This window comes from Aphanomyces astaci (genome assembly GCF_000520075.1).
Source record: "Aphanomyces astaci strain APO3 unplaced genomic scaffold supercont1.112, whole genome shotgun sequence".
Lineage (NCBI taxonomy): Eukaryota > Oomycota > Saprolegniomycetes > Saprolegniales > Verrucalvaceae > Aphanomyces > Aphanomyces astaci.
Genome location: NW_009798375.1, coordinates 103373 through 116467, shown reverse-complemented (window position 1 = coordinate 116467; position 13095 = coordinate 103373). Strand labels below are relative to the sequence as shown.

At 46.0% G+C, this 13095-nt stretch overlaps 4 protein-coding genes and 1 pseudogene across 5 annotated transcripts; 3 read left to right on the top strand and 2 right to left on the bottom strand.

Annotated features, from left to right (window-relative positions):
* Window positions 1–926: 926 nt before the first annotated feature.
* H257_17633 (hypothetical protein) lies at window positions 927–4492 on the top strand (the record flags this gene model as incomplete). Its single annotated transcript, XM_009846497.1, has 5 exons — window positions 927–971; window positions 2076–2849; window positions 2922–3037; window positions 3125–3490; window positions 4321–4492. 5 exons carry the CDS (start codon window positions 927–929, stop codon window positions 4490–4492), a joined length of 1473 nt encoding a protein of 490 aa, XP_009844799.1.
* A 445-nt stretch (window positions 4493–4937) lies between these two features.
* H257_17632 (hypothetical protein) lies at window positions 4938–6184 on the bottom strand (the record flags this gene model as incomplete). Its single annotated transcript, XM_009846496.1, has 4 exons — window positions 4938–5270; window positions 5305–5670; window positions 5739–5974; window positions 6058–6184. 4 exons carry the CDS (start codon window positions 6182–6184, stop codon window positions 4938–4940), a joined length of 1062 nt encoding a protein of 353 aa, XP_009844798.1.
* A 517-nt stretch (window positions 6185–6701) lies between these two features.
* Window positions 6702–7533, top strand: H257_17631 (hypothetical protein; the record flags this gene model as incomplete). The annotated part of the gene is made up of 3 exons (XM_009846495.1): window positions 6702–7002; window positions 7066–7158; window positions 7457–7533. The coding sequence occupies 3 exons, from the start codon at window positions 6702–6704 to the stop codon at window positions 7531–7533; spliced, it is 471 nt and encodes a 156-aa protein (XP_009844797.1).
* Window positions 7534–8418: 885 nt separating this feature from the next.
* On the bottom strand, window positions 8419–10039 carry H257_17630 (hypothetical protein; the record flags this gene model as incomplete). Its single annotated transcript, XM_009846494.1, has 4 exons — window positions 8419–8550; window positions 9023–9255; window positions 9312–9421; window positions 9915–10039. 4 exons carry the CDS (start codon window positions 10037–10039, stop codon window positions 8419–8421), a joined length of 600 nt encoding a protein of 199 aa, XP_009844796.1.
* Window positions 10040–10701: 662 nt separating this feature from the next.
* Window positions 10702–10773, top strand: H257_17629 (annotated as a pseudogene). Its single transcript has one exon. The product of its transcript is annotated as a tRNA-OTHER (tRNA).
* Window positions 10774–13095: the final 2322 nt, after the last annotated feature.

The window sequence follows — 13095 nt, the reverse complement described above, 5'->3', positions numbered from 1 at the left end:
GGTGGCATGTCGTAGTAGAAGCCAGTTTCGTCCACGTTGTAGATGGCAGACGCGTCGAAGGCTCGGTACGAGTTATGGAACTCCCTTGCAAACTCGTCTCGAACCTCGATCAAGACAGTCTTCGTGCGTTTCTTTTTGCTGGACTTTTGCCGAGTAAAGCCCTTGCGATTACAAAAGTACTGCAGAAGGCGAAGGAGGCTATTGTAGCCGGTGCCGGGCTGCTTGCCACTGAGATAGAGTCGTAGCCATTGCGCTTGGTGACGTTTAATCCAATTGATGATATGAGTCGTTGTCAGGGCTCGCTCTTTGTTTCGCATTTCCGTAATGAACTCGAGGAGTCCATCAGGGTCGGGGAATATCTCGCAACGTCCACCGGGGCTTATTTTCATGCGTTTTTTGTTTCCAGTGTAAGCCAGGATTTCGTCGCGTTGATCTTTCCATCCTCGTATAGTGCGTCGAGATATACCCGTGGCTTTGGCAACCTGGCTGTCGGTCTGAGTCTCCAATCGTCCAAGCATATCAAGCTTGACTGCCACACTGTAACAGCGCTTTGACTTTCGAAGCGTCGAGTTCATGTTGTTCGAAATGAGAGGCGAGTGATCATGCAAATCAAAAAAATATCGCGCGGGCGGGAGAATAATAATACGGCCAATCAGAAGGCTTTATTTTTGTGTTTGAATATTATTGGTCAAATATACAGTTGTCAATTTTTGAAATTCGATGGCGTACCATTCCTTCGTTGACTGTAGCGAACATAGCGACGTAGTGAGTCGAGCCGCTGGTCCATCCGTCATATACGATTGCAAACGGTGGAGTGCACCCTGCACTCCACCACCCGCCATCTCGCACTCGGCGGGTGGAAGGCGGTGGACCGCAACGAAGATGGTGGACGGAGAATGTTGTGCCATGGACTTACCATACTCAGTATGGAAAAGGAAGTGCAGCGACCATGGAGGACGTCCACCACTACGGTACGTCAAAACCTCCGCATACAGTGTACTACAGCTGTATTTTGCTATCGCTCGCAAATGAGACATTTCTCGATTTATAATACAGGTTGCAAATTGCGGAGAGGTCAAAACCGTCTCACCAATTTGCTACGGGTCGCTCTCATTTATGCTGCATTTCTACTTTGTTTTGCAGTTTTGTTTGTCGACTGAAGCTCGTTGGATGCAAGATTGTCGGTCCTCCAAGTGCGCGACGCAGCTTGTCATCATGATTAAACATGGGGGCTTATCCGGATGAGAATAATATAAAAAGGGTGTTCTCGTTTTGGCAGTCCCCCAGTGTAAAAAGTCGTGATACCCTGCTATTAACACTCTCGTCCAAAATAGCTGTCATGTTACAAAATACTTCATATGAAGTATTTTGTCCAAAACTTGATGTAACTGTAAATCCAAGCTGAAGATCTCCTCTTTGATTGGGTACTTTAAATTCACACTTGGCGAAGTTGAAAAATGCCTTCAAATTTGTCAAAATATTCAATCACCCGTCATAGAATCAAATCTTAACGTTCACTTTAACCCCCCCATTTAGCCCACTTTTTTCATCTGGTTGCTGTAATGCCCTTGAAGCACTTCCAAGGCTCTCTCGCTTCTATGATGTTGTATTTATGATCAAACATGCTCAAAAGTTACCAAACGTACAGTAGCACCTTCGGTAGGCGTCTGTAGACGACGAAATCGCACCTGAGTTTACGAGGCCTAGTTCTAGCCTTTCGAACAAGCTACGACACTATACTCCGCGAATGTCGGTGAGGGCATGCCTTTACCTTCCGAGTTGCTTGTTGTGGTTGATGTCACTTGATATGCTTCAGTAAAAATATGTTTCAATAATATTGAGACATGTAGGTGGCATCCGACATGTAAACGACAAATTCTCAAGTGGTTATTGGTGAAACGACATGAACTTGAAAGATGATTGGACAATGTATAATTGAAGCATTGGATTGGTCGATCCCGATGTCGTTCACTCACATATCAGAGAACATTGAGAATAACATGGTTTCATTGGTTGAAATCACAAAGAGAGCAGTTTTATAACGACCACCACTTTCCAAAATGGCGCCGAGCTAGCCAGCCAAGCCGACCAAAGCGACCAAGGCGAATAAGCAGACCAAGCCGACCACGGTGGCGTCAAAGAAGACCATCCAAGATTCGTTTCACGGGGCGTCAACGAGGCGTGCCTACGAAACGTATCAGAATCAGTTCGTTGCGTTTCTTCAATCGATCAAAAGCGGAGCTGGTCCTCGAGAGGCAGGCACGGAGGAGTGCACAGACTTCTTCCACCACATGTACACACAAGGACGTAAATCATGCACCATAGACTTGGCCAAGTCGGCTCTTGTCGCATACTTTGCTGCAATGGGGGTAACACCGAACCCAGCCCAAGACGCAGCTACCCGCCGCTACATCGTTGGTTTACAGAAGTACAACAAGCAACACAATGTGGACGAAGAGAAGAAGGCGCATCCACTTTCCGTGCACGAGCTATCGACACTCATGAACTCCCTGGCGCACCTCCACCCATTCGTTGGCGATATGCTCCGACTCCTTGCGGTTGCCTTCATCTGTTGTTTCCGTGTCAGCGAAGTCTTGGCTCTGCGTTGGAATGATGTCGACATCGTGGGCGATGCAAAAGGACGATACCTGTCCGTTCGTCTCCGTTGGCACAAAAAGGCGAATGTGGAAGAGGACTGCCAAGTATACCATCTCGTGGACGAGACGACCTTTCCATGCTTGCGGGTCTGTGGATTCTATGACGAGTACATTGCGAAGGTGAGAAGTGCCGGCGTCAACATCAGCAGCAGCACCTTTGTGTTTCCCAACTTTGTGGACCAGCAGTATGGAGTACCAAGAGTGGATTAGAACCGGGGCCTCAATCAAGCCAACCTGCGTCGAATTCTCGTCGACGTCGTCCAGCGTACCCCGAGCCTTCCGATCGGCACTTCTCTGCACAGCCTTCGTCGAGGCGGCACGTTTTTTCGCGTCTTCGAGTCTAAGGAGCGACGCTTGAACTTCCGCGAGTTGATGGCTTGGTGCGGATGCTAAGACATGCTGTGAGTACCGTATACCATATGCGGATGCTAAGACATGCTGTGAGTACCGTATCAGATCGACCCAAGGAATCTGCTTCGTACCGGAAGCGATGCCAACCACATACAATGGCAGACCGGCAGTGTTGCAGTGCCGGTCGGTTTGGGGTTCTCTGTTGACGATATTGGCCAAGCGCTGGCCAAGAACTTGCACAGCCAAGGTGCACTCGGCAGCCTTAGGACAACGACGACTATGCGACAGAGCTCGATGGATCAGTTTGTGGCTCAGAAGTCAGTACCTACGGCGCGGTCGGCACTGAAGGCATGGCAGCAATGGTTCGTCGCAGACCCCGCCATTGGCCTTGTGTGTGCTCTCAAGGACTACACAAAGGAAATGATTCGCATGGACAGGAAGAAGTACTCTGAACGTCTCACACTGGGAACGGCGTTTAGCAAGTACCAAACTTACCAACCGTTCGAAGCCTCATATCAAGGGTTCACAAGTTCCTACGCAAAGGCACTTCATGAGGTTAGACGTAGGAAGTGGTTGAATATTATGCAAATAGACTTTGAATTTGAAGTCATACATTTAAAATTGTGGCTTTGGCGGGGATTGAACTTGAGGCCAATTGCAATGACCGGTACCATTATTTTGTGAGGGTTCATGCCCAATAGGGAAACCTGGCGGACCAATGTAAGTAGAGGGGGTATCCCCTCTACTTCTTGGATCGCAATCCAAATTTCCATTTCTTTTTATCGTATCAACCAATCAGATTATTGTCGGATGGATTTGTCGTATCCGCCATATTGTCTATACATGTATACAAGTGGCTAAATGATTTATATTAAGTATACAAATTACAAGTTAAACAAAACCGCACCTTCGAAAATATGCAACACGACAGCTACTTTGGACCAGAGTAGTAATAGTTTTGCATCTTGGCATTAACCAAGCTTGTCAACTACTACGTACTAGTACTACTATAGTACTGGTACTAGGTATCTATTAATAAGAGCCTGTTCCAAGTACTTTTCAAAATGGGCATTATCCAATCAAAACGCTCTCCAACTCATTACAAAATCCATTTTTCAAAATGGGGTACATGACCCCATTTCATCCCATTTTGGGCACCTCAGCTATTTCGCCAATGACTGGCTAATAATGGATGCCCACTATCCAATCATTGATCCCAATCCCATTCCAACTTTTCAATTTGACATGATGGACTCGACCACTGCAGCGTGAGTTGCTGTCGTTGGCGCCGCCTTTCGATCGACGAACGTAGCAACCGCGCCCCTGGCATCAACACTGTTGTCGTACCCAGTACCACGTGGCAGCAAGTCAAGTCCGACGGCACATACGACGGATGGTTCACGCGCCACCAGCGCTGCACCCGCCACACCTTTCTGTGCATCGCCGACAACACTGTGTTATTGACCAATCAGCATGCATCTTAGTCTAATGATTTATGTCCAATCAATCATGGTCATAGAATGGGTTGAAAATGGGATGAAATATTTTGTCACCCCATTTTTCGTTTTTTTCCAATTCTACTTGGAACAGGCTCTAAATTAATTGGTCACATTTTTCGGAAGATAGGTCTTATCTCTGGAAGTACTTGTTGGTTTCCGGTGGTCAGCGACGTATTAATCAGCCGAGAGCACATTTCGAAAACGTAATCCCTGCTGATTTGGATGTGTTGACCTGATCAGCAACCACCTCTTTTCCACAATACCGCCAAAGGACAATGTGGAAACAACTGAGCAGGTGGAACCAAACTGCACAAAATACAATTTGACAGTGAGTACAGTATTAATTTAAATATTTTATGTGCAAGTCAAAAGCGGTTATTATTATTATTTTTAAATTCACATTTAAATGCATCCGACTCATACGAGGTACCTAACGCAAGGATGGAGAGTTGTTCTGCGATGGAAGCCGGCGAATGTATGGTGAATCATTCAGCGAAGACATGCGGCGTCGAATCGCACTCCCCTTGAGGACTCGTTCCGCACGATGGCGACGGGAAGCGCCGTTGAGTTTCATTGCGCCTGTCGATGTACTGTACGTCTTGGACATGGCTTGGTAACAAGCCAGGACTGAGCGGTACGTGGCGCCGTCGTTTGAACGAAGGGGCATCAAGGTTACCTGATGCTTGGTCAGCGTAAAGGTCAACCGCAGGAACCCGTCGAAGATGTGGTTCCAGGTAAACGTTGCATACGACACCTTCCATAGCTGACACACGCGATCAAAGCAGTTCTCATACTACCACGACTTTGTCCGAGGACACGCGCTTGCTTCTGTTGACGTCGTCGGTGTCCAACGCCCCACCGGTAGGCTTCTTCTTTGAATGGATTCTCCGAGTATGATGCATGATGCCAACGTAGCCCTTGGTGACCAAGCCAGTCGAGTAGCCGATTTGGTCGTCGAAGGTTTCCCCGACGTCGTTTATGGCCATCTCAGTCTCCACATTGGCCAAGCTCATGCGGTGGACGGTGAAACGGTCCATCAACATGGTCAGGTCTTTCATCAACCCTGGGAGATGGGCACTCATGTCCACGCAGAGGATCTCGGTTGACACCGACGCTTCGACCTTCAACCCGTACAACTTGTGCTTGCCACTGAAGTAGTGGCGCTATTCGTTAAAGCGGCCCTTCGGACGCTCAGCTGGTTAGAAATTCACATCCGTTGGGTAGAGGGCACAGGGGTAGTTGGCAAGACGGCATCCTTGTTGCGCAGGTCAGTCATGCTTGGCATCTTTACGAAGTGACGGAAAAAGATGGATTCGATGACTGCGATCACCAAGGTGATGAGCTTTTGGAACGTGGGGGCCTTGAACTTGAAGTGCGTTGCTTGCATCTCCCACGTCTGATAGTGCTTTAGGACCGTTAACGTCATAAAAAACGCATCCTTCGGACTGGTTGGTGACAACAAGCAGTCTAGCACGTAGTCAGGACATTCTGAACTGTCCCGTAAAGGATCCCGAACTCGGCACTGGTGAAGTTGCACAAGGTTTTAAAACCATCACATCCAGACTCTTCCAGGATGGCGTCGATGGTGTCCCCATGCGTGAGGAGGCATTCGGCGATGTTAATTTGGTCCACAGCATGCTGCTTTTGCAGGTATTCGATGATGGAAGTGACGCGCATTGACAACGGGATGCAAAGTGTGCAAATGAAGTGGAATGTGAGCTCTTTTGATTAGCTTTATGTCGCAATCATTCATGTTGGCGGAAATTTCTTTCCAGTTGCTGGTCAATACTTTTGAATAGTGAACTACTTATTTTTTTACAAAACTCAAATATAACTAGAATTTCTATAATTTTTAAAACATATATATAGGTAGGTATAAATAATATAGAATAGTACCCTTTTACGAATGGTGTGAGACCGATCACGAACTTTTTTGTCCGGTTATATGTTGCGTCACGAATTTCCAGGATTCGTACAAGGCAAATATCATGGATCTATTTCTGACTTAGTCTTGTCTTTCGTAATATAAAAATTGTATCCACAAAATAGTACCCTTTTACGAATCCTCACGAATTATGTAGCTGCCTTGGATATCCGGAATGTTGAAAGATCCATTTTGCGATCAGCAATGGGCAGGACAAAGCGGAAGCACACAGATGGTGATGTAGAAGTTGCAGGGGATCGAGTGGTCGCTATGCGTCTTGTAGATGACACAAGGGCCCAATACCTCGCTATCCTGGAAAGGTTTAAGCGTTGGCTGCACACAGAGTACCCGTCATTCGTGGTTGACACCACGATCCAGCTACCATTGCCCAGCAATATCTGCCAAATGTATTTAGACTACGCATCAATCAAGCGCAATACACGTGGCGAGGCGCTTGTGCCCAAGCAATACAACACCTTCTCCACCATCGGGACCTCCAAGAGTGCGCTGAAATTCCTGTACAAGGAGGCGAACGTCACCATGGACGAAGATCTGGAATCGCGACTGAAAGGTTTGTTTTAAGTCTTGAGGAAAATGAAAATTAATCGATTTAAATGGGCCTAAATTTTTGTAGACTTTGCAAACGGGTACAAACGGCACATAGCACAACTGAAGGAGGATGGTGTCATGCCCATCGGTGAAGGCAAATTACCGATGTCTGTGGACGGTAAATTAGTTTTATGCTGTGGAATTTTTTTTCCTTAATAATTATTTTCGATATTATATTTTAGGTTACTCCTATTTGGCAAACGTTGCGTTGTCGTCGACAACGGACTACAATCTGGCAATCAACACTCATACGTTTCTCGTGTTTTGTTGGAATTTGATGGCGCGTTCAGTTTCAACAGCGTCAATTCGTTTCGACAACATCACGTGGCAGGGTAGGTTTATATTAGTGTAAATTCATATGTAAACCGATTAAAATTAGGGGATGCAATGTTGATCAAATTCGGCCGGACAATAAGTGACCAAGAAGGCGCTGCTCTGCTTCCCAAGCATGTTTACGCAAATCCCACGAGTCCGGCAGTGTGCCCAATTCTGAGGTCTGTTCCATGATTTAATTTGGATTTACGTGATATTAAATGTGCAACCTCTGAATTTAGCCTTGCGATGATTGTGTTTACGAGAAGTTTAACGACTGGCCAGCGAACGAAATTGGTCTTTGGAGCAACGGCCCAAACCCGATTTTCGAGGTGGCTGCTTAAAGTCTGTTCTGTGAACGAAGCAGAAATACTGGCAATGGGGATGGCCATTTCCGAGATTGGCACCCATTCGTTCCGAAAAGGTGTTGCGACAGCACTGTCCAACTCACCGGGTGGGCCACAGGTAGTCTCGATTTGGCTTCGTGCGGGATGGAGCCTTGGAAGTGTGCAAGGGTGGTACATTTTTGAAGGCTCTGGTGGCGACCAATTTGTTGGACGTGCTGCGACAGGTATAGGACAAATTATTCAAACTTTGGACTATAAATTATGACTTCGATTTTTTCATGAGTTATAGGTTTGCCATTGACATCAAACACATTTGCGTCGTTGCCACCGCATATTTTTTGGAGCACCTGCTCTGTCACTTGGTGAATGGGAGACGGTAGTGCCTGGGTACTCCACGGATTATCCAGCATGCTTCCGATGTGTGCTGCCATACCTATTGGCGTCACTGGCATTCCACCACAGCTGGTTGAAAATGGCATTGAGTCCTGACCACCCTCTCTTTCTGTCCCCAATTTGGCGCTCTGGTTTTTTAATTGGCCTGTCCAAACGAGTTCATGGTGGCGTCATGGTCAATCGTGCTACTGGAATGGTTGCGACTGGTGTGCCACCACACGTAACCCTGGTTGACCGTCTGGACCAATTAGAAACTGGGTTTAAAACACTTGAAAATAACATGTTTGACAAAATCGACAATATTCCTGAAAGTGTGGCGATGGCGATCAGCGGTCGGGCCCCAACAAGTGACTCAACCCCAGTAACAATTGGGATGATGCACGCTTCGTTTGAGCTCCTTCGGCATGAACTGTTGGCGGATTTGAAGTCGGCGTCTTCAAGTACACCCCTGGTCGAGTCTACGATCACTCCCGAAGTTCGACATGATGAACGACCCAACCAACACGTTCAAGTCCAAAGGACAAACAATTTGGTATGCCCCAGCACCAAAACGTTCGATTTGTGGACTCTGTGGTGGAGTGAAAGCGAAGCCCACAATACTCCTCCATTTCGCACCTTGAGGCGAAAAGATTTCCCCAGAAACAGCGACAGGGTCAACTTTTCCAAAGCCACAGCAGTGATTAATTTAATTTTGAACATCACAACGACAACTCGGCAATTTGCAATCAACATGACGGTGGCCCAGCGAAGCAAGGTGTACCTGACAGGAATGAGAAGCATCTGGACAGCAATTTCAGCAGCCACTGGAGTTTCCCCTACAAAGAGACATATCCTACCACACAGTGTACGATTTAATAAAGAAGCACAACATCACAGCTCCATAATAAAGGTTTATACGTGTGTTTACCATTGCCTTTTGACTCAGCTAACCTCAACAATGGTCCGGTCACGAACAGCCGCCACCGTGCACTCAAATGGCCCGGTCACGGGAATGGCAGCCGCCACCACGTCCGTGAATGGTCCGTTCTCGGCCACGGTTGCCGCCGCTGTACCTTGGAAAAGTCCGGTCGCGGTCGTGAGTGCCATCTTGACGGGGAACGTCATGTCTTGGTCATTGACGCTTGGGCACTTGTGCACCTTGAGTTGTGTCTTGTATGGATCGACTGCAGTATACATAGCTCGCTTATTGCACGATTGAATGACTAAAGTGACGTTGCACCTTGCAGATGGCGTGCTGTACAACGGACTTGTCCAGGGCGGTCGTGCGTATGGCTGGTCAGGGCGGTCGTGCGTGTGGCTGGTTTGCCGAGAGTGAAATGGATAGCCCGTCTAAAACCAATATAACACAAAATCGGATTATAAAGGGATTCGTATTGCATTCGTAAAGGGTCCAATAAACTGTAGCTAGACATTACACAACTATAATTAGTATTTCTATAACTGTTAAAATATATAGTGTTGTGAATATTATACAATAGCTAGACATTACACATAATACAGAATTCGTAAGGTGAAACAGTAGGTTTTAGTAGGCTCGCAAGGATGCCTTACGAATTCCATAAATCGATCTGAAATAGTTCAAATTTATTGAATGAAGCTTCATCTTTGTATGGAGTAATTTAAATTCCTTTAAACGCATCTTATTGATGAATTCGTAAGGCAGACTGCCTTGCCAAATTTCTGTCCAATTACATGATAGAATAGTGAAAATAACTGGTCAATAGCATCGTTCTATTCTCTTTGCTACATTGCTAGCTGTAGGCTGCAGCTTTTGAATTGTGATCTACAGTACTAGAATGCGATCCCTTGCTCCTGTCCGCACGCTTGAGCCTGGGCGATGGTCATGCAGTACCACTTGGTCCTCGTCTTGTCGCAGCATAGGTAGTGGTTGTTCTTAGCGTAGTGGGCGTTCTGGTGGAAGTGCTGGGCTCGGGTGCCGTCGCACATGCCCCCGACCTTGGTCGTCTTACTAGTTTTGCATCTTGGAATAAACCAAGTAATCACATGGGCCAAGCTCGTCAACTACTGGTACTGTAAATAGGTCGTTTACAGCAATTTACTCGTTGATCCTGAAACCCTGAAACGTCGCGGGCAAACGACTTGATTTGGTCAAATTTTTGGTGACTATGCCCCGATAATATGATTCTTACTGACTGTAGTTTTACCCATCACTTCCTCATTTTGACTTGGAAGGACCTTGGGTGTTGGCCCCAGTCCACCGAAACCATGAAGTTGTAGTGATACTGCTGGTCCTTCCTAACGAGAAATTCGCATCGACCATTCGTCATTCAATGTCGACTTCAATAAGCACTAAGGCAAAATGCTAGTTGGTGTACTCGAGAGTGCGATGAACTGCTGACATGAGCATTAAGCTGATGGTAGCACGAGTTGTTTGAGTCGCTGAGAACTTGGTACTTCTGCATTTTTGAAGTCGATAAAAATGATCGTAATGATCGTCTTGACCAATGATATGGCAAAGAAACCATGATGCACTCTGATTGGTGAATAATCAGCCACCTTACGAATTTCACAAACAAGTCAACTTATTCTTGGACACGTAGAACTTTCACCATTGCAGAAGTAGTTCAACATATAACAGTTGTGGGCGAGGGAAAATAGCTCAGTGGAAGAGCATCGGTTTCTTAACTCAAAGGTCGAGGGTTCGATCCCCGGTTTCCCCGGATTTATCTGTCCCTCCCCTGGGGAATCCGGATAACAAGGGCTGCGTACGAAGACGAGGACCGGACTTCGAAGAAGCTCGGTCGAAGCACAAGAAAAAACCGAAGATTACACACCGCCCCTGGTCGGGCGGCACTTTACAATTGGTGAAGCTGTTCCATAACATGTGGTTCTAGTATCGGCCCTCGCGGAGGAATGTCTTAAAAATAATAATCCAAACTCAATTAGTCAACATACAGTATAACAGTTGTACAAAAAGTATACTACTGTACTGTACTCTGGTCCAAAATAGCTGTCCTGTTGCATATTTTCGAAGGTGCAGTTTTATTTGACTTGTAATGTGTATACTAAATACAAATCACTTAGCCACTTGTATACATGTTTAGTATATTCTATACAAACCTCAATATGATTAAAGCATATTTATACTTAAAATATTCAAGCGACATCAACCACAACAAGTAAATCGGAAGGTAAAGGCCGCCGTTCGCGGAATACAGTGCCGTAGCTTGTTCAAATGGCTAAACTAGGCATCGTTTAGCCTCAGGTGCGATTTCGTCGTCGACAGCCGTCTACCGAAGGTGCTACTGTACGGTCACGTATGGCGTATGGTGTCTTTTGAGCATGTTTGATCATAAATACAACATCATAGAAGCGAGAAAGCCTTGGAAGTGCTTCAAGGGCATTACAGCAACCAGATGAACAAGTGGGCGAGATGGGGAGGTTTAAAGTTAAGATTTGATTCTCTGGCGGGTGATTGAATATTTTGCCAATTTGAAGGCCATTTTTCAAGTTCGATAACTTATCATACGAGAACGAGTAAGTTTAGGACAAAATACTTCATTTTGAAGTCTAACATGACAACTATTTTGGACCAGAGTGGTAAAATATACTCGAAAGAGTTTACAACTTCGTAAAAAGCAAATGTGTTACTCCTATTAAAGCAATTGTTTTGCCATTCTGGTCAAGCGTCATCCAACTATGACATCATCATTCAATGGTACTGGACGCTTTGGTGTGGGTGCTTCTAAGTCGGCGTCATCAGACACTGCGGAAATAGAGCGCTTTACAGGGGGTATTAGCTCGGTCTGTTCGCTGTCGTCGCCGTCCACGTCATCATCGTCACCGGAAGACTGCTCGCCATCGTCGAAGGCGTCCGACTCGTCATCACGATACAAAAATGGCAGCAACAACTCATTTGGATTGCCGCCTAGCTTGCGAGTAACAAAAACAGTTGGTGAGGCGTTTTGACGCCAACTGAATGGCAATGTCGGGATCTTCTTCGTCCATCAGCCTTCGCATCCGTAGGGGTCAAACATGAGCTTGGCATCGTTGCACTTGTACTTCACCATCCGTATACCTCGCAACCCCACATCTTCCGTATATTCCGCAGGACGTTCGGCCAAATTCGACGATGTTTATCGTACCAAATCAAGGTAAAAATGTACTTCGAAGTATGTTTCATGCCATTAACCGGATCATAGGTCGATTGTAAATACCCTAAACAGCCAAGTGGTTAATACCTTTCGAATTCAATTTTTATAGGTATAAAACTGTTTTATACAAACAAATCAAAATTAGGAGGGTCACAAAAACAACCCGAGTATAATCATGGCAAAAAGAAATGGTCGAAGCTAGGCTCGAAACGCGGACTATGCCGTCTGCATCTTGGAATCAAACCGACACACTAACGATGCACCTTGCTCTACAATGGTATTTAACTGTTATAGTACAAGATTTGTGGCAACCAATTCAAACTGGGGACACCTACATAGTGTAGGACTGTGCTGTGGAAGTACAGTAAGCTCACATGTTTGCCGCCCTAGTGTGAACCCTTAACCCTTAATAGAGCAGGAGTCATTACTACATGTACTACCTGTAGAATACATGGTGGTAGCCACATTCGACTATGGAGTAGATAGGCTTACAGTAGTATGATGAGCATTGAAAGCTGACCTTGGGGAGGGCACTCGATTGACTATAAGTGGAGTCCATTTGCCTGTTTAGTTTGCCCCTGAGTGGAGTCCATTTGCCTGTTTAGTTTGCCCCTGTGTCGCAGTACAGTTTGGGCTTAATGCGTTAATAGAGATGTTTAATATCGGTAAGTTCTGCTTGGTGGGCATACGATGTTTAGTTTTTACTCAGCTTGTCGATTCCTACCACCTTTACTAGCTTAAATTGAGCGTGATGGTGGTCCCAACTATGTGGTACTTGTTAGCTAGGCGTTGGCTGTGACCATGTTAGTGTTAATATTGTGTTGACGTGTGCAGATTTCTAACTAAATTATTCTTGATACTACACTGGTATGACATCCATGCGCAAAT